Source organism: Zootoca vivipara, chromosome 4, assembly GCF_963506605.1.
Source record: "Zootoca vivipara chromosome 4, rZooViv1.1, whole genome shotgun sequence".
NCBI lineage: Eukaryota > Metazoa > Chordata > Lepidosauria > Squamata > Lacertidae > Zootoca > Zootoca vivipara.
The window spans coordinates 47182330-47206942 of NC_083279.1; the positions used below are offsets into that span (position 1 = coordinate 47182330).

Genomic DNA, 24613 nt, shown 5'->3' on the forward strand with positions numbered 1-24613 from the left:
TGCACAGAAGCGCCAAATCGCAACCCAAGCATGCGCAGAGGCGGCACTGCGAGTTGCGAACGTGCCTCCTGCACTGATCACGTTTGCAACTCGAGCGTCCATTGTTTGTTGAAATTAAGATCCCCCCCACAATCTGTATCTCTTTACACTTGCTTACCACTGAATTGCATTTGCCATTTTACCACCCACTGACTCAGTTCAGAGAGATCCTTTTGGAGCTCTTTGTAATCACTTTTACTTTTAACTACCATGAACAATTTGGTACCATCAGCAAACTTGGCTACCTCACTGCTCATCCCCAACTCTAAAACATTTATAATCAAGTTAAAAAGCACAGGTCCCAATACTGATCCTTGGGAGAATCCACTTTCTACAACCCTTCATTGGGAATATCCATCCCCTTTTCCGTAAAATAAAAGCATCTCAAGAGAATAGATATATGCATATACTTACCTGTATGATTTGAAAACTGGACAGAGTTCACAGTATCTATTTCAAAGCCCAAAACCTGCAAAAACAAAAAACAAATAATACTTATAAACGAAATTCCTCCTTATTCTAAGGTAGCAACGTATTTCTGTGGCCCACTATGCATTTAGGTACAGTATGTTGATTACTAAAAGCTGGGTAAATAAGCAAACTCATAAACAATAAAATGCTTCTGCTGGAAGTCTCCCTTCTTGTGTCAACACACACAGTTGAAAGATACTGATGAATAAACTAAAATAGAAGGTAAACAGGGCAAACCTGTAAAGACAATATTGTTGTTGTTTAGTCGTTTAGTTGTGTCCGACTCTTCATGACCCCATGGACCATATTACAATATTACAGCAATAATAAGGACAGAAAGAGAAAAAGGTAGAAAATATGAATGTGCAGTTCTCAGGATCCCAAGGGCCTAAAAGGGGAAACTCTTGGAGGATGAGGGAAGGTTGTTTACAGCAAACATTAATATTTTGAAAGAGTGCAAAATCTAATAAATAGCATTCCTTTGCGGTGACTATATTTGATATTGCACATAATTATGACGCAACATGCAAAAAACCCCTCCCTGAAAACAGCCAAGTCTGGGAGGGAGGAGCAGGTGAGATAGATATGTGTATGGTATTGTAGCAAAGAGGCAAATAACTCTTTGCAGTAGCAACAGAGATAACAGTAAATATATATTTATCTGATATTTCAAGGCATGCTACATTTCCATCCACTGCTTAAGTCTTAGGCTGCAAATATGATGGAAACATCTGACATTTAATATATTTGCTCTCAAACCTCTCTCTGTAGGAACAAAATAGTCTTCAAAATAAAGCTACTATATACAGCAGAGTGAGTCACAGGGAGACAATAGTAATAGTGCAGAAATAATCGTGTATGATCCATTTTCAAGCAAATTTCTGGCAGTTTAATTGAAGCTTTGCTAGTCACGCTGTACACTGGGGGACATTGTGTCTTCCTTACCATGACAGGGTAGCCCCTTCATGTAAATTTAAGCCACATAACTAGGCTATGCCATACTAAAGTAAGACTCATACTCAGATTCATCAGCAGATTGCAAGATCTCCCCCCCCCCTGTGGCCTAGGGAAGTGTAAAAATTGGATGAATTGCAGCAACCATTGATAAAGCTGGCTTCTTGCTTCTAAATGCAACCACAGCTGCATTAGCTTTAAAATATGGGAATGACAGTTTATTAGAGCCCTCATACACTCCAACGATTTGCTCTCACAAAGGCAGCTGTGTGAATGTGGCTCCCCAGGACATCCATGCACACATATCCTGACAGCATCTATGGTAGGGTATATAGCCCCCTGGATACTTCCCAGCAAAGGAAAACTACCGTAATGTGAACTGTTATTACTGCAGCAAAACACAGAACCATAGAGTTGGAAGAGATTTGTTTGTGTACTGGTCACAACAGTCTTCAAAATGAGACTATTGCAATGCATTTGATGTCCAAAGACTACACTGGTATAGAACAAGGCAGCTAATTGGTATTAAAATACAGTAGCTCCACTGGCTTCTTATTTGTTTGTGACCAAAATGAAAGTGCGGATTTGATAACCTCTAAGACAGGCATGCCCAACAAGTAGATTGTGATCTACTGGTGGATTGTGGGGTGTTCCTGGTAGATCCTGGATGACCTCTGGCCCCTCAGCGATCTCCATACAGGAAAAAAAAACGACAACAAAAAAACAAACAATTTTGGCTCACTAAAAAAAAACCTCCACAACTTTGGGTAGATCACTGCCAGTATTTTTATGGCAATTTTAAAAAACTGTGAGTAGATCGCAGTCTATTGGGAGTTGGACGTCCCTGCTCCAAGAGACCGTTATAGCTTGGGACCTGGATATCTGAAGGACCACCTATTTCCATACAAACTTTAAATAGATAGGTAGGTAGATAATATTTATTAATGTCCAACACTAACCAGTAATAAAAATACTGGTAGGTTGAAACAAAATGGCACTTGGAGAAAGGCCGTTTTTGAGCTCTGTGATTTATTGTATCTTATTTTATTTTGGCTAGTTTTAAAGTTTAGTCACACTTAATACAGTGGTACCTCGGGTTACAAACGCTTCAGGTTACAAACGCTTCAGGTTACAAACTCCGCTAACCCAGAAATAGTACCTCAGGTTAAGAACTTTGCTTCAGTATGAAAACAGAAATCGTGCTCCGGTGGCGTGGCAGCAGCAGGAGGCCCCATTAGCTAAAGTGGTGCTTCAGGTTAAGAACAGATTCAGGTTAAGAACGGACCTCTGGAATGAATTAAGTTCTTAACCAGAGATACCACTGTTTTAATTGTGACATATGTGGACTTTTCCTAGATCAGGGCCCAAGTTAGTACAGCTTTCCTAATGGATTGTTTTTTAACATGCAGTATTAAAAGTTACCGTACTGATATTAATATTTTTTAAGCTCCTTGTGTGATCAACATTTGTAGAGCTCCTTTACTAGTGAAATCTCATTGTGAGCAATTAGAATAATGTAAGTCAGCTAAAAGCCTGAGTGGAATAAGCAAGCACTTATGAAACTGGATCCATATGGTCATTGTACACAGTTTAATTGAAGAAGAAAGAATTCAAGCTGGTAACCGTTTGTCACGGTTCACTAAAGCAAGCAGTAGCTATAGTTATTGCCTGATAAATGCAGTGAAGGCCACCTCAAAATCACCACTGATTGCCTCATAGACCATTGCAATGTGATGAATGCCCTTTAGCCAGGCACTGAATATTTCACCTGTCACATACAAATGCACTCAAAACTGTATGCACTTCTGAAGTCAATGTGCTCCATGCAGTATAGGAAGATGTGTGTGTTTTATATAAGTCCATGCAAGCTCGCTTTCTTCAAGGACTGTTTGAAATTCAACCAATATGTATGTGTCTGTCTGTCTGTCTATCTCTTCAACTTCAGAACAGTGGAGACAAAGAAAGTGCTGAGGAAATAATTGCAGAGCCAAAATGGTAAAGAACTCTAAAAGATAAAACACTTCCATAGTAGCTACTTAAAATTCCAACTCCATCTTAAAGACAAGCTGGCCACCACCAAAGGGGGGGGGACACTATTCTACTCTGTAATGAATTATTGCTTTGATTAAATAGTCATTAGAAACAAGAAGAATGCATTACTACGATTTCTAATAGATACAGATAGCCAAACAAGTAAGCCACAGCGTTTACTGGTTGTACAACAGCAGGTTTAAATTGCCTCGTATATCAGTGTCTGAATGCAATCCAAAAGGTTTGTAACTATAGTAAAAGCCTATACACAAGCCCAAGTCTTTACAAGCCAGGATCCATCTCCACTACCCATCTCATGAGTACAGGCGTAATGCATCTCATTTCGCCGCCTGAGGCAAAACTGGAAGTGCCACCCTGCTGCCGCCACTACCACCATACCTGCTGCTGCTGCCACTGCCTACACTCCCTGCTCTGCTGCCACGTGCCCTGCTGCATTGGTCACTGGCAGAGAAGAGTTGCCGCCATCAGTGCCCTGCAATCCTTGGATGAAGGAGGGTATAGAAATTTAATAAATAAAACATTTTGGCCTAGTCCCCCCTCATATTCCCAATTCCAATGTGATAACTGAACATATGAACTCAGCAATCTACTTTATACAGAGTCAAAGCATTAATCCATTTAGTTCAGTATTGTTTACAATGACTGTGAGTAGCATTCCTGGGATCTTTTGCTTGCAAAACATGTAACATTCTACTAAGCAACAGCTTTTCCGTAGTACAACTTGTATGGAGGGGAGAAGAGAATGGTTGATTTGAAGACTGGGAGGGTAGTCAGATCTGCGTTTGATGGGGAGCCTTGAGCAAAAGGGATTTTTGTTACAAGCCACCTATTCTGACATCCACCCTGTGTAATAACTGGATAACTATCATACTACCAAGCATAGGTTCATTGTGATCTGTTTCAGATAGCTGGAGCTTTTAGTTTTCCCAACAGGGCTTACGTGACTAGATCACATATCTTTTGACAGAATTGTTCAGAAAATTATGTACCCATTTTTAAACGTTCATCCATCTCAGCAATGTGTAAACATGTGCTAAACTGAGTACCGAGTCTGATGACTGCAGACCACACAGGACCAAGATGAGCAATGTCTGCAATGCATTCAAATACTGCAAGCAACAATGCACAATACAATACAATGCACAATACATCAGCCTTAAATAGTATCATTAGATGCAACTAGTCACTTCTATGCCCAAAACAAGCTCCCAATTTTCTATCTCTTCACCAAACAAACTTAAAGAGGAATATCTTAAACTTTGGAAGAATGGGTACGTTATCCATGCATTGATCTTTCGGGGCTGCCCAAAATATTATTATTATTATTAACTTTTGAGGATACTGCTTCTGAAATCCCAAGTTGATAGACTGCACTTACTGCTTACTATTCTGCAGAATCAGATGAAAAGTTATGGAGCAAAACAAAAACAAAACAGAGCAGAGCCACATCAAAAACTGTTTGCCAAATCAAAGTAATGCCACAGTTTGTTTTAATCCACAGCATGCTTTAATCTCAGTTCCTCGGTCCCCTGATGGAAGTGGCAAGCTGCAAGGCAGAGTGGCACTTATGGTAACTGCATGTCAACTGCATTGCAGGATCGTGACACAGCATAGCTCCTCTACTGGAACATTCCAAAGTTCCCAAAGTGTTCCAATACACGTCACCAAATTAGGAACAGTATTTAAGAGAGTGCATCTGAACAAATATGCCTGTCTTCAGTTTATCAGGATAGCAGCTTAGTTGTTAATTTCCAGACAGAAGCTACAAAATGCAATTAGACAGCTTTGTGCAAGGCGGTTTTACATAAATCACTGGAGTTCCAAGTGTTGTCCTCCAGGCAAGGTTTTTCTTTAGAAGCCTAAAATTTTATAGTAAAGCACTCAAACCATTTGAAAGTTATTGTGCTTTAAAAGCAACAATGGTTTCAGATACAGGAGATTTCTTTCTTAATAAGCTGCACATCTCAATATGTGAATTTTTTTCTTCTTCAGATTAAGCAGCTGTCAAGTAGGGTTAACAATGCATTCTGAGATTACTGAGTCTCATATCTTCAGACAGAACTTTTTCTTCTGTATACTCCCCCTGACCCAGCTTTGGTTCTCACCTTGAGGGGGATGGAAATTGTAATTGCTCATTGGCACACTAATTCATTTTCAGAAGTATGAAAATCAAAACTCTTTATTCCTCAGCACTGAAGCAGAGCTAGCAACGTTTTAAAAATCTGAACAGCAACATTAAATCCCAGTCAGGACACTCTAAACAGGTGGCACCCTTAAGACAGCAAAACACACATATGAACAGCTTTCCCCTTCTGTCTGCCAAAGGCAGCAAGAGGGGTTTGCCATCCATAAATACCTTTTTTCACTAACGGCCCACGACTGGCAAGGAATAATGGAAGAATCTTTAATTAGAAGGTGGGGAAGAACCTAGAACAGGCATAGGCAAAGTTGGCCCTCCAGATGTTTTGGGACTACAATTCCCATCATTCCGGACCACTGATCCTGTTAGCTAGGGATGATGGGAATTGTAGTCCCAAAACATCTGGAGGGACAACTGTGCCTATGCCAGACCTATAACATACCTGGCTAGATCAAACTTGCATGGTGCTTTCTAAAGGATAAAACATATCACTTTGAATTCAAATCCAAAACAAAAAGACACTATTAATTCATTATGCTGACTTTATTTTAACCAAAAGAAGTCACTGAAATAATTGTTATTTTTTTCATTGCTGTAACTAGTCTAATCACTGCTGCATTCAAATGAAACACTCACATGCCATTTTTTCTTCCTTTAAATCTACAACAATCTTAAGTACAGGTTGATTGTGGTACAAGTAAAGTAGTGTTACGTCCAACAGAAATTGAGGAAAAGTAAAAAAGAAAGCATTGTGATTTTCACAGCAGTTTTACGAAGATCCTCCACTCTGTTGTAAGAATTTAAGAGAATTATCTAGATAAAGGGTCCGATTCCGGGTGGAATCCTGAACCCCGGCAAGACGTTATTTGAAACCCCTGCTGGCGCAAAAGTAACAGAGGCCAGACCAGAGTTCTAATGGAAAGCAAGGCAGCTAGTTAAGCCTGATCTTTATTAAAAGCTGTTGCAACAGGGTAGTCCCCCGCAACACACACACAGGAGGGGGGGAGAGACCCAGAGCCATACATGCAAGCCCTTATATAGACAATTTAAATTCCTGCCCTGAAGTCCAAGACTACCCCCAGAAACATCATAGATACATCACAGAAAAGGTGGTCTCCAGCAGAAATCTGAGTGTGTTGTTTTGGCAAGTTTGTTGTTGTTGTTGTTTAGTTGGTTCCGACTAAGTTACCTGATTGCATTATCTGGTTTGGCCACTCTTTTGTTATTATAACTACCGTACATTAATTTTTTGCTTCTAGGGGGGGCAGCTGCCCCCCTGCCTACGGCCATGGTTGTGAGGACAGGATTTTGAGAGGAAATAGACTAGGGGTCAACAAACTTTTTCAGCAGGGGGCTGTCCCTCAGACCTTGTGGGGGGCCGGACTATATTTTGGAAAAAAATATGAACAAATTCCTATGCCCTGCAAATAACCCAGAGATGCATTTTAAATAAAAAGACACATTCTACTCATGTAAAAATATGCTGATTTCCAGACCGTTCGTGGGCCGGATTTCGAAGGCAATTGGGCCACATCCGGCCCCCGGGCCTTAGTTTGGGGAAATAGACAATGGGGAGATTTCCCACTTTGACCTTTCAGAGAAATATTGAGGTCAATTCATTCAGGAACTAAACTGTGGGGTTTCAAACATGTGGTTTTATATATACACTTATGAACCTTAAAATTCTTATAACAACTCTAAACAATAAAAACAACAACTATAAACTGAACACAAGAAGAAAGACACCTGGATCAAATTCAAGGAGATTCTGCAAGATCAATAGAGGGCAGAATCTGGCTAGCAAATACTTGTGCTGTGACATCAAAGAGAAACTCATTTAGAGAAGATGCACAAGCTGTATTTAAATGCTGCAGTGTAAATGTAAAACACTTTGTGTATCTGCTTATCTACTATTAAGATAGATTGAGGTAGCCACTTTAGACCAATGAATTTAGGTATCAAGGGTTCTATGAACATTGGGCTGGCCCTAAAGTAGATTAAAACATATGCCATGTTCTGGGAAAAGTTGGGATTGAGTTTGTGAGGGTCTCTAATTAGCGTGCGCACACACACACACACACACATATATATATATATATACACACACACACACACACACATAGTATATATATATATATATATATATATATATATATATATATATATATGGGGGGCACAATAGATTCTGGGAAATTCTACCCTAAAAGGGGGGGATTACTATTTTAAAATATTGCTAAAAAGAAATACACTTACAATACTCAAAAGCTACTTTAGAGAAATAACTTTATTTATCTTAGGCCATTCAAAATATCACCAAATAGTGTGCAAGCTTTCAGAATCTCTACTATGCTCCTCTTCTGACTTCTAAAAAAAAAGGCAAGCTTGCTACTACCCTAATATTATGAATTTTTCCTATAGGTCAACATGACTGCTGTTACATTTTGTAAAACTGAGTTCCCCTCAGATAAAGCTGCTTTAAAAATGCAGCGTAATCTCAGAGTAGAACATAATGGCCAGCATAGGTCAACCAATCATAAATTGGTCCTACTCAATTGGTCCTACTCTCTTGTTCTCTTATTATTTAGCACAGCACATCAAGCCTATATAATGGGACTACATAGTTTAGCTGTATTTGAAAGAAATGAATACAGTGAGGTACCAAAAACTCATTAAGATTTTGGAGATATATCCCCGGGGCAATAATGCAATACAGTGGATAGGCAATTGACTTAAAGATAAGAAACAAAGCAACAATAATGCATCACGCTGGCAAGAGGCATTGAGTTAGCTATTTCAGGGTGTAAGAGTGGAAACAATGCTGATTCATGTATTCTATTATGACCCTGAAGAGGTCATGATTGTCCAAAGTAGGAGTCCACATTTAACTCTCAACAGTTTTACTTTATGCAGTTTTGGGATAAAAAAAACAGTAGCAAATTATGACTATTGTGTATAAATCTATGGCTTGTCATAAAAACAGAAAACAAACTCTTGTAGTTGTATAAATGTGGGCCAATAAAGTCAATGACCAGTATCCAACAAACTGTACAGTTAGTTCCATGAACCCAAGGAAGGGTTCAGACTTGTTCTCCTTTAACAGTGTGTTCCTCCACCCCCTGAAGATACATGGCAAATTGCTTTTAAAACGAAGAGACCTTTACAAACTGTGCTTAGTCTGTGTGTCTGCTGTTCAAAGAACAAAAGACCCAAGTTCTTGGTCTTATGCTCCCTAGCATTGGAATGCAAGACGTCAATCATTTAGCTGCATTGTCAACTGCAATGTTCTAGCAAACATTAGTGAAACTCTTGGGGAAAGTATGCATAATTCCCGCACCCCCTTTTCAAAGTACGTCTAAGAGACCTGCCTTTGTACCTTCACCTTCAGGAATGAATATCTGAACCTAGACCAAACCATGCAGCTTCAAAATTCATGCAATGAGAAAGGGATCAGGAAGCCCTTTGATGTGAGCCAACCGACTCATCTTGCTGCTAAGCCACAGAGGTGTGAAGGAGGACCTGCTGGCACTCTGCTTCAGGGCATGGAAATGGAGTCTGGCGCACCACTTTTGATCCCTCCCTTCTCAGTGATTCTTCTGGGGGGGGGGAGGTTGATAATCCAAATTCTGTTCATTTTTTTTGGGGGGGGGGGAATACATATACATGTTATTGACTCTCCCAATGACCTCAGATATTCCTCTGCAGTAAGAGGCAAATGGGGAAAGCCTTCCCACTGTCTTTTTGCTTGCAAATCCTAGGGCTTGCTGGTCAGAAGGTCGGCGGTTCGAATCCCCACGACGGGGTGAGCTCCCGTTGCTCAGTCCCAGCTCCTGCCAACCTGGAAGCTGTACGCCGGCTCCCTCGGCCAATAACATGAGATGAGCACCACAACCCCAGAGTCGGTCACGACTGGGCCTAATGGTCAGGGTTCCCTTTACCTTTACTAGCTGCAGTGCTGTTATTATTATAAGAGAAATCAAAATATATAAAGAGAGGAGAAACAGAGAAAGAGTGCTTGAAGTAGGATGGGATGCCATTCTGCTTCTTTAAAAGCATTCCACTACTTTTCAAGTGGAAATAATCAAGCCTGGTACAACTATTCCACTTCCCATTTTTCTCCCACTGTTGATAATGTCATTAGACTTCTTGTTATTGATGTGACCTAATGGTCAGGGGTCCCTTTATCTTTTACCTGTCTTAAGGGCATATTTGTGTATGAATAGGGTGAGCCTGTGACCTGGATTCAGGAACTAAAGTATTAAGCATCACAAAAGAATGGCCAGACTGCCCAGGTAATGCAATCAGTGAGCATTATTAGGTATCCTGGAAGACAGGATTTCTGCTGTAGACTGCCTCCTTCTGTGGTGTATGTATGATGTTTTGTGGGGGATACAGGGTGAGCAATTTCAGGAGTCTTTATAAGGGCTCAAGGTTCTCCTCCTTCCCTCCTCCGTGTGGTGAGTGGAGATCCTGTTGCAACAGTTTATTTTCCTTTTCCTTTAATAAAGATCAGGCTTACTAGTCACTTTGCTTCTCAATATACCATACTTTTCCATGTATAAGACAAGGTTTTTAAACCAAAAAATTAGGTTTAAAATTGGGGCTCATCTTATACACGGGTAGTGCTGAGGGGTGCTTTCTTAATTTGGAGTTCCCCAAAATAGGGGGGCGTCTTATACATGGAAGAATATGGTACTCTGATTAGCATCTGTTATTTTTCTCCTACCAATAGGGAAGCCACTTAAGGACTCTGTATGGGCTCTGGAATAACCCATAAGGGGAAGGGAGCATGTTTTTCTTCTAACAACATATACATTAAAAATGTGTATCTGGAAGTTGGGCACATGGAAAAAGGCCACAACCCTTGAAAGATAATATTCTGTATTGCAGGCCGCAGCATGGTTGTGCTGTGCTGACAGGTGCAAAACCTGAGGCTAAAGTTTAAGGAGCAAAGCCAGCATGCACTTCTGAATTCTGAGGATATGTTCCTAGCCCTACATTTGGATCAAGGGTGCTGTTATGAAAACAGCAGATGTTCCTCCAACTGAAATTAGAAATGTGTTACTACAGGCTTCTGACTGTGAGGAAACAAATGTGTCACACTCCAAGCAAAGTTTTCACCTGGATTTTTAATTGACTACTACTTTGTCGAGTGCAACTCACTATTTATTTGCACCTGAGTGAGAAAGCAACCAGGTGAAATTAACTCTGGCGCCCTAACAATAAAGGGCAGCTTTGAACCCCTGATGTAGAGATAGAGAACTTTGTATGTTATGTCAGTTTCGCTTTGCTGTTTCTTCTAGGGCTCTGTACCAAGGTTACCAGACGTCCCCGTTTCCCGGGGACAGTCACCAGATTTACAAATCAGTGCCCTGACAAAATCCACCTATTTAGTAGGAAGTTGAAAAGTGTCCCCGGATTCATTGAAAAAAAATCTGGTAAACTTACTCTGTACGGATACCCCATCTGCCCTGTGGCCCTCATTTGTGGCCCCTGGATCGCTCCACTTTGGCCTGCACTGCCACATCAGCCACCCAAATCATATTCATCCCTGAGGCAAGTTGGCAGTGCTAAGCGATTTTAGGGGACACGGGTGGCGCTGTGGTCTAAACCACAGAGCCTAGGGCTTGCCGATCAGAAGGTCAGCAGTTTGAATCCCCACGATGAGGTGAGCTCCCGTTGCTTGGTCCCAGCTCCTGCCAACCTAGCAGTTCGAAAGCACATCAAAGTGCAAGTAGATAAATAGGTACCGCTCCGGCGGGAAGGTAAACAGCGTTTCCGTGCGCTGCTCTGGCTCGCCAGAAGCAAGCTTTGTCATGCTGGCCACATGGCCTGGAAGCTGTACGCCGGCTCCCTCGGCCAGTAAAGCGAGATGAGCACTGCAACCCCAGAGTCGTCCGCGACTGGACCTAATGGTCAGGGGTCCCTTTACCTTTACGGGATTTTAGAACCCTATTTTAACACCAGCATTGAAAAGGGTTGGATCCTGCTGCTTAAATGGAAGGATCTGATCCTGTGTGGTTCTGCTCCTTAATGAGCTGCTTCCCTACATGCAAGGAAAGCTTCCCACAAAGCAGGAACTGATAGGGAAGCCACTCACGGTGGAGCATAAGATCTAATTCTGTGTGCTGCTGCTATATAATGAGCAGCTTCCCTGCACACAAGGGAAGCTGCTTGCTAGGAAGCAGCACCGGCACTGCCCAGGATCAGATCTTCCCAATTAACAGGTTCTAAGGATCAGCTCTTGAGTGGTGGTGCTGCTTCAGGGGGCAGGGAAGAGGAGAGGCCTGGAGGGAAGGGCGCTCCCGCCAACCTGGTAGGTCCCTCCTTTTTGTGGTTTCCCCTTTTTCTTGCTCATTTTTGCTCATGTCTACTTCCTGCTGGATAAAAGTCCAGGATAAACGTCCCAGGTGGCTCTAGGCCACTCAACCTAACCTGTAGCAATCAAGGGCTGTTACAACCCAATTCAAACGAGGCCTCTGAATAGGTCCAATTTGACTCAACCAAATCCAGTGCACAGACCTAGTTTCTACAAAGGGCCCCTCCAAACGGGAGTGTGTGTTTTGTGGGTGTATTCTGCAACCTGTCAGTGACTCAATAATAATCCATTAGTAGTGGATTTATACTAAACTATCCACACATCATTCCAGTTTATTAGTTGTTCTATGATGCTTCTGCATTATTGCTACCTGGAGAGGCACCACTGATCTATAGTGCAACAACCCTCAAGAACATTGTGGCATGAAGTTAGAGGATTTCAGCAAGAAATCCCTTCCAACTCTACCATTCTATGATTCTATGACATGCGCCAACTGGAAACAAAGCAGTATGTCTGTTTCAAAGGTTTTACATGCACAAACGTTATTTAAAGTGGGTCATGTATAACCAGCCCAATACCATCACGAGCACAAATCATCCTGAATGCACAGTAAGCATTGGAAGAGTCCCAAGTGCTTTTCATTTTCTAACCTTTATTTATCCTTTTATCAACTCTGTGAAACAGAATTGGCTGAGGCAACAGTTCAGCCAAAGAGTTTCATGGCTGAATGGTGATTTCAACAAGGATTGCACACCCGTTTAATCCCAACTATGCACACTGTCCACTGCATAATAAATGAAATCTGTAGTTCCCAGGAGAGTCATAGACTCAAGAGCTGGAGGTGGTCTTGTAGGCAATTTAGTCCAACACCATTCTACTCAATGCAGAAATAGAGAGTTAGAGCATCCCCGATAGGCGGCTCTTCAGCATCTGCTCCCAGCAAGTGAGAGCCCTAAAAGTCCAACTGTTGTTACCATTAAGAAGCGTCTCCTAATGTTCTGCCCAAATCCACCACCATTAAGTTCATTAGATCTACTCTTGCCTCCAGAGCAGCAGAGAACAAGCCTTTGCTCTCATCTACGAGACAGCCCTTCAGCACTTTGAGAATGCTAACATGACTATATGTCTTTTCTCCAGGATAAAATATATCCAGTTCTAATAAGCTGCCTTCATAAGAATTGTTTTGCATACCCTTGACCATCTTCATTGTCTTTCTTTGAATCTGTTCTAATTTGTCTGTAGCTTTCTTAAGTGCCGCACCCAGCACTGGGCATAATATTCCACAAGATCCAGTCAATGTGGAAAAAAGTGGAACTATTGCATCTCATGCATTGGAAAATTTGGTTCTCTTAATACAGCCTAAACTCTCACTACCTTTCTTTGCAGCCACACAACACTTGCTGATTCATGGTTCAACCTGTGAATTCCTGTGGTCCAAAGATTCCCATATACAACTGCCAGTGCTATTTTTTTTAAGAAAAAAAGATGCCAGAACTCACCATGAACCCCTCCCTTGTTCTCTTAGAATGGCAATGGTGCCAACCTGAGAGGTGCCAGAACTGAGTTCCAGTGAGTGCCAGCTTAAAAAACCCCGCTGACACCTGCTGAGCCAGGTATCCTCATGTAAAAAACTACAACTATATTTTAGCTTAAAATTAAAAGTGGGTCTTGCTACAATGGATACATTTGTTTGTTTGCTACAGCGCAATAAAGAAGATAAACATGCTGGTAATTTGATAAATAACCTCATAGTTTGCACACACCAGTGGTTTTATATGTTTTGCTTGCAAACATGGGCAAAGAGTATTGTGGCATCAGCAGTGGCTGCTGTCCCTCATCACCACTGCTGGTTTCACCCCTTTTTTTTTTTACTTCTTTACTACTGTTCATTTTGATTTTTAAAACAGCTTTCATGCCTTCTATAAATAGGAGTGAAACGTCAGCATGACTCAGAATGCTGAAACATCTTTCATTTGTGATTCAGGGCAATTTAGCCTACAGAGGTTCCACTGCTCAGAAAGACCACTAACCTCTGCCATCAGAAACAGCTGCCACTAGAGAGGACAGATTAGCTTCAGTTTCTACATTGCATCAGAGCATATACTGGCATGCTCTGACGTCTGCTCCAGCACTGACTGGCATGATGATTATCCCCTGGTTGAAAGGGATGGGGGGGGAATCTTCTCTCTCTCCTAATATGGAGACACTTAACCAGAGCAGATTTTAAAGCCATGTGGTCTCTGATCAATAAAGAGAATGGTCCTAAAAACTCAGTTAAGTGGCAAATGAAACATGTTCTTAATGAAATATGCATAATACTTAGGTATCACTGGTTCTGCCTCCATTCCATTCATAATTGGTCCAGATGGCAGGGGCTGGCAAGATGCCTGAATATCACAGATATTCAAGGCTGAAAGCAAAATATTATAGAACTTCCTCTATCAGAAACCATATTTATCTTTCCCTCTAACAGTAAAGCCTTTATCAACACGCAAACTTGCTAGGCAGTCAAAATAACCTATGTCTGTTTCATATCCCTATCTGCAAGATATGGATAACAACGCTTTATTGCACATATCTGTTGTAAAGATTTACTAGACACTGCATGTGAAACACTCTGTAATGTGCCCTATAAAAATGCCCAACCATTACCGGTAATTCTAGTAACTCTTTCCCCAAGGTACACTCAGTCACTTTATAAGTTTTGTAACAAACCTAAAGTAAAACAAAAATGAGGTAGCATGATGCTACTGTACCATGCTATGCCCAGTTAAAGGCTGTCTTATACAAGATCAGACCTTAATTCATCTATCCCAGTACTGTCCATTCTGACTCTTCTTTTTAAAACTGGATTATGTCAGAGATTTGACAGGACCTTTTGCATGCAATGTATATGCTCACCGGGTTACAGCCTCTCCCCTAAGAAGGGAATCAAAGGGAAATAAATGGGTCTGCACACATCCTGATGTGAAAATACTGTTTCATGTACATGTGTTGGTCCAGTATAGTGGGGAACTGCAAAATACAACAGAGCTGAGGTCAAATTTTCTGGGACTGGTTGAGATTTCAGTCACAGGATGCATGCCATAGTATAACCAGAAGTTCTGGTACCAGGCTGCCTTAACAACCACCTGAACCTATCCAGCCACATGAATATATCCAGCCATTAAGATGTTCCTTGGAGGCCTTTCTTTGACCATGCTCACTTTCAGAACACAGATGGGAGGGAGACCCAAGAGATGGTCTTTTCAGTTCTGGTGCCCCAAACTATGGCACTCTCCTCCAAGGGGAGTGGTTCACCTTGCCCCCAGTACCCCCCAGTATGATGTCTTTTTGGTGTTAGACAATGACCTAGACAAATTTCGTCACACCTTTTAGTTGACGTGATTATTTATAAAGTGTTTTTAATTTCACTCGTATTTCTGCTCCATTTTTATGTATTATTGTTACTTTTCAGTGGCTCTGAAAAGCTTTGGCCTTTTTCACATCAACAAACTTCACTCTTTATGTATTTATTAAATCTTTTCTGCTCCAGTTTTCAGCTGAAAGACCCCTCAAGGAGGCTAACTACACCAACAATAAATACAGTCAGAAAGTAAAAGCAGCTGCAACCCCACCCCCAAAACCACAAAACAGAACTCAGACAACAACCTGCTAGAAGCAAAAAATATATAGATAATTTCTTGCAAGGATCTTAGCAAACAGTCTGGTAACAATATCCGAGGTGACCCTTCCTGAATCCCAAAATGGTTTTTGGCCTTCTAGGGGGACAGTGGACATGATTTTCACCGCTCAACAGCTTCAAGAAAATGTAGAGAGCAAAACCAACCCCTGTATATGGCGTTTATTGACCTCCATGATTAATATGACAGCAACAATTGCAGATAACAATGGCTCTCAAAGTGAAGCATTCACAGTGGGATCAGGTGTTAAACAGGGTTGTGTTATTGCCCAACTCTATTCATTATTTTCATTGGCATGATCCTACACTTTGTCGATGGGAAACTCCCCACCGGAGTAGAAATCATATATCGAACAGATGGAAAACTCTTCAATCTGAGCAGGCTGAAAGCAAAAAGTAAGGTTACCGTAACTTCCGTTATAGAGCTTCAGTATGCTGATGACAATGCAGTGTGCGCACACTCAGAGGATGACCTCCAAACCATCCTAAATATCTTTGCAGAAGCTTACAAAAAGCTTGGCCTATCACTCAACATAAAAAAACCAAAGTGCTGCACCAATAAGTACAAAACAACCCCTCTGCAGCACCACAAATCCAACTCAGTAGTGTAACGTTGGAAAATGTTGATTACTTATCCTACCTAGGCAGTTACCTTTCCACAAGGGCCAACACTGATGCCGAAATCCAGCATCACCTGAGCTCTGCGAGTGCGGCTTTCTCCCGATTGAAGTGCAGAGTGTTCGAGGTCCGGGATATTCGCAGGGAAACCAAAATGCTTGTTTACAAAGCTATTGTACTTCCAACCTTACTATATGCTTGTGAAACATGGACCACTTATAAACGACATCTCCAACTCCTTGAAAGATTCCATCAACGGTGTCTCCAAAATTTTTTACACATCACTTGGGAAGACAGGTGAACTAATATCAGTGTACTGGAAGAAGCAAATATCACCAGTGTTGAAGCAATGATTCTTCAACATCAAGTTAGTTGGACTGGTCATGTTGTACGGATGCCTGATGATCATCTTCCAAAACAACTACGTACTCTATTCCGAACTTAAAAATGGAAAGCGTAATGCTGGTGGTCAACAAAAGAGGTTTAAAGACTGTCTCATGGCAAATCTAAAAAAAATGTAGTATAAACACTGACAACTGGGAAACACTGGCCTGCGAGCGCTCCAGTTGGAGAACAGTCTTTACCAAAGGTGTCGTGGACTTTGAAGACGCTTGAACACAGGACGCAAGGGAGAAACGTGCTAAGAGGAAGGCACGCTTGGCAAATCCACACCGTGATCAACTCCCGCCCAGAAACCAATGTCCCCACTGTGGAAGGATGTGTGGATCCAGAATTGGCCTCCACAGTCACTTACGGACCCATTGTTAAAACCGTGTTTATGGAAGACAATCTTACTCGGATACGAGTGATCACCAAAGAAGAAGAAGATATAGAGAGAGCAAAACAATCCAGAATTAATTTAACTCAACCTAAATGCCTATTGAAAAAGTCCACTGCTTGTGAAGTTGTAAGTTGTAAAGGAGCTATGCAGACTCCTCTGCAAAAGGCACTCTATGGGTCGCTGCTACAACTGAAAAAGCCCTGCCTTGTACTCCCTCCTGCCAAGGGACACATTTTAGGGTTCCTGGTGTTAATCTGACTGCATGTGCAGGTTTTTTTCCAAATACTTTGGTACATTCCATCTATTCACAGTGTCTCAGTGCAGCTTCTACTAACACAACAATTTGTGACAGATCTTCACATTTATCCTTGTTTTAAGAAAAACTGCTCCCTTTCCCTTATGGGGTATTCCAGAGCCCATATACGAGTCCTTAAGTGGATTCTCTACCGGTAGGAGAAATAACAGAGGCCAACCAGAGTAAACTGAAAAGCAAAGCCGCTACTAAGCCTGATCTTTATTCAAGGAACTGATTGCATTACCTGGGCAGTCTGCATTACCTGGGCCATTCTTTTGGGATGATTAAATACCTTAGTTCCTGAATGCAGGTCACAGGCTCACCCTATTCATACACAAATGCACCCTTAAAGACACGATTGGCAAGCAAAAAGACAATGGGAAGGCTTTCCCCATTTGCCTCTCTTACTGCAGAGGAATATTTGAGGTCATTGGGAGAGTCAAAATGGCTTCAGGATTGCTCTCCCATACTATTTCAGACATATGGTTCATATATTTAGATATGTGTGCATTTATAAATATTTATTCTATCATAAACCTTAAAATTCTTATAAATAACTGCTCAAGTACAGCTGTCGTTCTCTGTAGTGACAACGCAAGAAATTCATCACATAGAAAGTAGACTTTGCTCCCTTAGTTCCCTGGCCTCTTAAGAGTCCCAGCACTTCCTTTACATGCTCTCTGATTCACTTTAGTTCACAAATAATAGCACAATTCTTAACGAAATGCTGATGGTATTAATTTGGTGATATATCAATGGCAATATTCAGAAATCACAGGCAGAGAAACCCTATCAGAAAATATCAAAACCCTTCTCCCTGACATGCTAGCTGTCTACAGAATGAGGTTTTAAGCCTGAAGGAAGCATTTCATCATGTAATCCTCCACTTGCTTTTTTAGTCATACAGTCCCAGGAGGATGTACAAATGAGATGCTTCGCAATGTGTGGATCAACCCTAAATAGCTCTTAGCTTTGGCAATGAAACAAGCAATAGCATTGCTAGCATTGCTAGGTCATTTCGGCAGGATTCAATAGCAGTTGCTTCCTTGTAAGCATGCAGCATATTTGAAATTTGCCTCAGTTGGCCTGTATTTCTACAACTTCCCAAACTACGTAATTTCCTTACAGTAAACTGTACCAGGGAATGCATGGGAAGAGATATTATCATTGGTCTTTCGAATGCTCAAGCACTGCAATGATTGGCAGAGAAAAGCAAAAGGGGGTGTTGGATATATTTCGACCAGTAGGTTGGTGCTGCTTTTGACTGCTAATCAGAGTTGACAATGCTGAGTGAGTACCAGGCAAAACGCGAAGCTTGTGCATAAACCAGAAGTCACAAAACACAACTTGCTGTTTCTGGAAAAATGCGAATCCCTCTCTCCAACCTTGCACTTCCATCACAAGTGCAAGCACATTATGCTCTATGCTTGTAAGAAGGGCCAGAGCAATTATTTACTAATGACCAGTAACAAAGGAACATAGGAAGCTGCCTTATAGTAGGTTAGATGATTTGTCCACCTAGCCCAGCCACTTTTAACCCAAACATTCATTTGGGGACCCACTTCTTAATTATTTTACCATATATGAAAATTGCTACTGCTGCTGCTACAACCCACCTTGGATCAGGCTGTGATTCAATACTGTGTCCCAACCTACCGATTGAAAACCCCATATTTTATATAATCGCCTTTCAAGTAGAAATCTCAGGGACTCAATTTGGGTCCTCCTGCAAACGGTGCCTGTCTTATACCATCAAGCTATGGTTCCCTCCCCAGCATAATATTTCCCTTCCACACCTGAGCCATTTTAAAACTTCGTTAAAAGTGAAGAGGCAAATGCACATTTAGATCTCTTTTTTTGTTCAGCAAATACAGATACAACTTGGGAGGACAGACACCAGCACACTGAATTGCATTTCACAGCATTTCTAGGGTACTTAAAAATTTAAAATAATCCCTTCACAGGCTTACAGTGGCTAATAAAATGCTTAATCTTCACCATGGCAACTTTCTGCTGGTGATGTTTCATCAGGTTCCTAGCCTAGGATGAATTCCAGAAGAACAGTTCTATGGGTTTGCAGCCATAAAATGAGAGGTGTTTTTGTGCTATCATAGTCAGAACCTTAATTCAACAGGTGGACTGAGACAATGGCAAGTATATATGCTGAAGGCAAGATAAAAGATGATTTGGGATAACTCTTAGGATATATTTTTTCACACTGAAATTTGCAGTGGTAGCTTGTTGCTTTTTGTACGTCTGCTACAGTTGAAGCAGTAGCTGTGAACAAATGACAGCAAATGACTTATAAATGGCATCAACTGGCATCAACTGGCTGTATCAAATTTTATAGAGAAGCATTTTATATCAAGCAATGCTTTTCAAGGTCCTTTGGTGAAAAATCTAAAAGTTCTTTGGATTTTTTAAGGCTACAATCCTATCCATATTTATCTGGGAGAATACCCCATTGAACACACTATGGCTTACTTCTGAATAAACATGTACAGACTTGCACTGCAAATGTATTTAAATGGTTATTTCATATATTGGGAAATGGAGATACAGGTACTACAAAAAAAAAGAAGTTTATCCTTTGTTAGCACAAGTAGTCTGGGACAATGGCAGGCTATATAATCCCCAAACATCCAACCCTAGTACAGTACCTGCTTTAGCTTTGAGCTCTCTATGTGTGATGAACCTACTGACCTGTGCTCAGCTAGACAAATTCTTTTGGGAACAGGTTACTCATCTTACAGTACTGCATGGTGAGGTTACTCATTATTTACTTCTGTTGCTGCCTGTGCAATATACTTGATGCAGTGCAAAAATCAATTAGCTGTGTGCAACATTTCTTATGAAGTGACCATTCTTTTCTGATTCTTTGGGAATCACATGACAGCCAGAAATACTGCACTTTATCACAGCTATTTTAGGAAATGTAATTATGCAGCATTTGAAAAATGGTTTGATGCTACATTCCAAAACATGCTGGACAACACTGTAAGGCCCAAAAAATTCCGGAGCTCTACCTGGAAACAAGGTGTCCCTCAATGAAGTCTGTCATTAAAACATCGCCTAAACAACCACTGTTAACAGTACAGTCGTTGTTTCTACATACTTTGCATTCCTGTTGGTGCTATGTAGTAACACTGGCCAGCACCTTATGGATATACCATGAAAATCAGCAACACCAAAAAAGGGCCTGTTAACATAGACAAGCCAACAGCAACTGAAGGGAGAGCCAAATTCGGAATTTTAACATACTTGATTCTGTGGTTTTAAAGAGGTGCCTCTGGAGGATTACTCATTGCGTTCAGGGGAGCTGCAGGACCGACCCTGAAAAGCCTTTTAAGATACCCAAATGAAAACATTTAAAAAAAAAAATATGGGAAGCAACCTCGCCACCGCTGACACTTCCCATCGTTCCCCAGAGCTTAGAATCTGACACGGTGTGCGTCTTCGTTTTGTTTTTCTCTCGGCATATTTCTTTGACCCTCGCCCTAGTTGGCAGGCGCTGCTGCGGTTAGGAACTTGCCTGAAGGCAGCCGCTCTTTAAATATATATATATATACATTGCACAGTATCTCTCTTCCTCCCCAAAAACACCCCATCCCCGAAGAAGGGGCGCTTTCTCCGCCCTCTCCCGCCTCCTCTCCTGATGCACAGGCTGAGGCTTGGGTCAGGAGTGGCTTCCTTGGCAGAGCCTCGCCTAGAGAGACAGAGGTGGAGCGGGAAAGAATCACTACACGCCGAAGCCAGTAGGCGCCCTCCGTGGACGCTGGAGCCACAACCTCGCCGGTATTTGCTTTCCCGGGCTGCGCGCCTCAGGCAGCCTTGGAGACGGCAGGAGGAGCCACCTGCCGCCGCCTGCTCGGTTGTGTCCCTCAGGCTTGCCCTCTGTCTCTTCTCTGACACGAACGCACACATGCACATGCACACACGCGCACCTACCTGCAGGGGGAAAGTGGCCGCCTTGTTGCCCACGTAGCCGCGCACAACATGGCTCTGGATGGAGAGCACCCTGCACTCCGGCTGCTCCTCCATGCCTGCGCACCCGCGGCGGCTGAGCGAGGAGCCGGGCGGGCAGTCGCGCGCCCTCTGCGCCCAGGACAGCGCAGCTCGGGGCGGGCTGGACCCGGCGGCGGCTTTGCAAATCCGCCTCAGCAGCAGGGCGGCCAAGGACAGCAGCGCGGAGAGCGAGCTGGAGAACCGGCGGCAGGGGGGAAGGGGGAAAGAAGGAAAGAAAGTCAGGCGATCGGCGCAGACACCTAAAAGTCTCTTCTTACATCACAGATGAGACTGAGCAGGCGGCAGCTCCCGCGAAAGCAATTTAAAGGCACCCGCACACGCCGCCCAGCGAGCAGAGGCAGGGAGGGAGAGGGGACGGCGCGCGCAAGGAGCCACCTGCCCCCGTGGGCCGAGCCTGGTGCGGGGTTGGGGGAAGAAGAAGAGGGGGGGGAGAAGGAAGGAGGAACCACGGGCGAACCGCCCACGTGCGACGCTTTCTGCCCGCCTCCCTGAGGGGCAGGAGAAGGAAAGCTGCGCGCGAGAGGCGACCCCGGTGAGGGGCTTCCCAACCTCGCCCCACCTCACCCTCCCGGCTTCTTTCCTACGCGCTGCCCGTAAGGGCAGAAGCAAACATGTAAAAAAAAGGGGGGGCGAGCTTTGTGGCACGCGCGCCCCACCTTGAAAAGACTTTGACAGATTGCTGGCGCCTTCATAAGCTCTGGTGGGCTGCAGCCCCCGCCTCATAAGAAAGGCCGCGGCTCGACGAAAGCTGCTGTCAGTTATTCAAGGCGCTTTTGTGGTTTAAGATTTGTAGTTGAGCAGCGGTTGCGGTTCCCTCTTCCCAGCAGAGAGGCCCTAAGCTCTACTGGACCCTTTCCGTGGGCACGACAGCAAAGAGAGGCAAGTCTCCAGCTTTAATCGCTATAAAGACGCCTAAAATGGCCAACAGGAGGATGAATAATTCTCGCAGTGGGCTCGGCTTCCCACTTAAATACACATCCCAGTTAGGAGAGGCGCGTGTGAAAATAAAGATGCTTGCCCATGACAGTTGGGGCATCAAGAGGCACATAGCAAAGTTACTGTGACCGCAAAAGGACGTCACACGGGAGAAATTTAGAGACCAAAACACACAGAAAGCTAATCCATTCGTCAGGTTCTGGATTGTTATGTGGCCAAAACAGCACTACCCATTCAAGAGGAAGGTATCAGTAGGCTGGGGGTGGGGGCAATGTTTGCAGGAATACAGAAAAACTAGAGAATAAAAACTGCAACATTTTGTTGCAGTTCCTACTTGTCAATGTTTGTTAGCCCTGGTATGCACACTTCCAATTACCAGTCGCTGGGGAATAGCTATCTGGTTGTGTTGCAATATTCCTTGGAGATGACAGTGGGCTGACCAAGATGGATCTGTGGTATGATCCAGCAAAGTCATTCTAATGTTATTCCCTACAGATTTCTCAATGCATTTTAGAATCTATACCCCACTTTTTTCTCAAACCAGCTACCATAAAGACACCTACAAAAATCCTCTGCATAGCAATGATGGTCAAGAGAGAACAGAAGCACATTTTCATCCAATTTATATAAACTTCTTTCCCTGTTCATATAGGGCCCGTTCTTAGAATCATAGAATCATAGAGTTGGAAGAGACCACAAGGGCCATCCAGTCCAACCCCCTGCCGAGCAGGGGGTACCTACTTTCCCCTTACCAATGGTAAGCGAGCATTTGCTATTATATAAATGGGATTTTCTTATTTGTATCCTTTATCTTACATTTTTATTAAATCTGACTTGTGAGAGCATATGCCCACACAACCTACTTACCACTGCTCATGCATAGTAGATTTACTAATTGGCAGTACTCCGAAACAAATTATTGTCTGAGCTCCAATAATTGCACCAGAAGCCTAATTTCATCTGTATCCTCCAGCATATATGTCCCAGACATCACAATATGTGTGTGTATGACAAATGCTTATACCCACAAGTTTATACATGCACCACAGTACCCTTTCCATTTATCAATCCCAACTCAATGCATGCTATATGTTGTGCTCTCTCGGAACTCCAGAGTTCTACAGCAGGCATGTCCAACAGGTAGATCGTGATCTACCGGTAGATCACTGGACGTCTGCGGTAGATCACTGGTAGATGATTGGCTCCCCCCAAAGAAGCTGCACAACTGTGGCTCCCCTTTAAAAAGCTCAACATTTTACCTCCTCCCTGAAAAAAACTCAACAACTTTGACCTGAACCCCAAAAAGGGGGTAGATCACTGCCAGTTTTTAACTCTGTGAGTAGATCGCAGTCTCTTGGGAGTTGGCCACCCCTGTTCTACAGTATGCGCTTCCAGTTTTTTGTTAATAACATTTCTACGAGGCACTGCCACACACAGTGCAGTAATGTGTTTTCTATTGAAAACCAGTACAATTATAATTTCCTAGCTGTTGAAAAAGTGTTACCTTCGGTTTTAAATCAATAATTTATATGAAAAACTTTTAATATGTTGATACAAGGTAGGGGTGAAAACTAAAATACATTTTTTATGAGATTAGCATTTTGTTTCTTATGTTTGACTGTAAAATATAATATTTGCAACTCCCCTCCCCTTTGCTGTTTGTTTCTTCTCTGTGACTCATTTGTTATGTTTAAGCTCAGTGCCTTTGGCTTTGATTCCGTTTTGGAAAAAATGTGCACCACTTGCCTCTGGATCCAGCTATGTTTTTTTTGGCTTTGCAACTGTACAGTTTGATTTGCTTGAGTCAACAAAGAGGTGCAACTTTGCATGAAATCATTTGATTAATTATACTAGCTGGGACACGGGTGGTGCTGTGGGTTAAACCACAGAGCCTAGGGCTTGCCTATCAGAAGGTCGGCGGTTCGAATCCCCACAACGGGGTGAGCTCCCGTTGCTCGGTCCCTGCTCCTGCCAACCTAGCAGTTCGAAAGCACATCAAAGTGAAAGTAGATAAATAGGTACCGCTCCAGCGGGAAGGTAAACGGCGTTTCCGTGTGCTGCTCTGGTTCGCCAGAAGCGGCTTTGTCATGCTGGCCACATGACCTGGAAGCTGTACGCCGGCTCCCTTGGCCAATAAAGCAAGATGAGCGCCGCAACCCCAGAGTCGGTCACGACTGGGCCTAATGGTCAGGGGTCCCTTTACCTTTACTAGCTGCAGTGCTATTATTATTATTATTATTATTAGAGAAATCAAAATATATAAAGAGAGGAGAAACAGAGAAAGAGTGCTTGAAGTAGGATGG

The 24613-nt window shown here is 42.6% G+C and overlaps 1 protein-coding gene across 1 annotated transcript in view; it reads right to left on the reverse strand.

The window, feature by feature from the left end:
• PDXK (pyridoxal kinase) overlaps positions 1–21744 on the reverse strand; it is a 48387-nt gene extending 26643 nt beyond the window's left edge. The window contains exons 1-2 of the mRNA XM_035116328.2: positions 21297–21744; positions 454–508 (exon numbers count right to left, since the gene is read on the reverse strand). Of these exons, the coding sequence (XP_034972219.1) occupies positions 454–508; positions 21297–21389 (148 nt within the window). The 5' untranslated portion in view covers positions 21390–21744. The remainder of the gene's footprint in view (positions 1–453; positions 509–21296) is intronic.
• Between the last annotated feature and the right edge of the window lie 2869 nt (positions 21745–24613).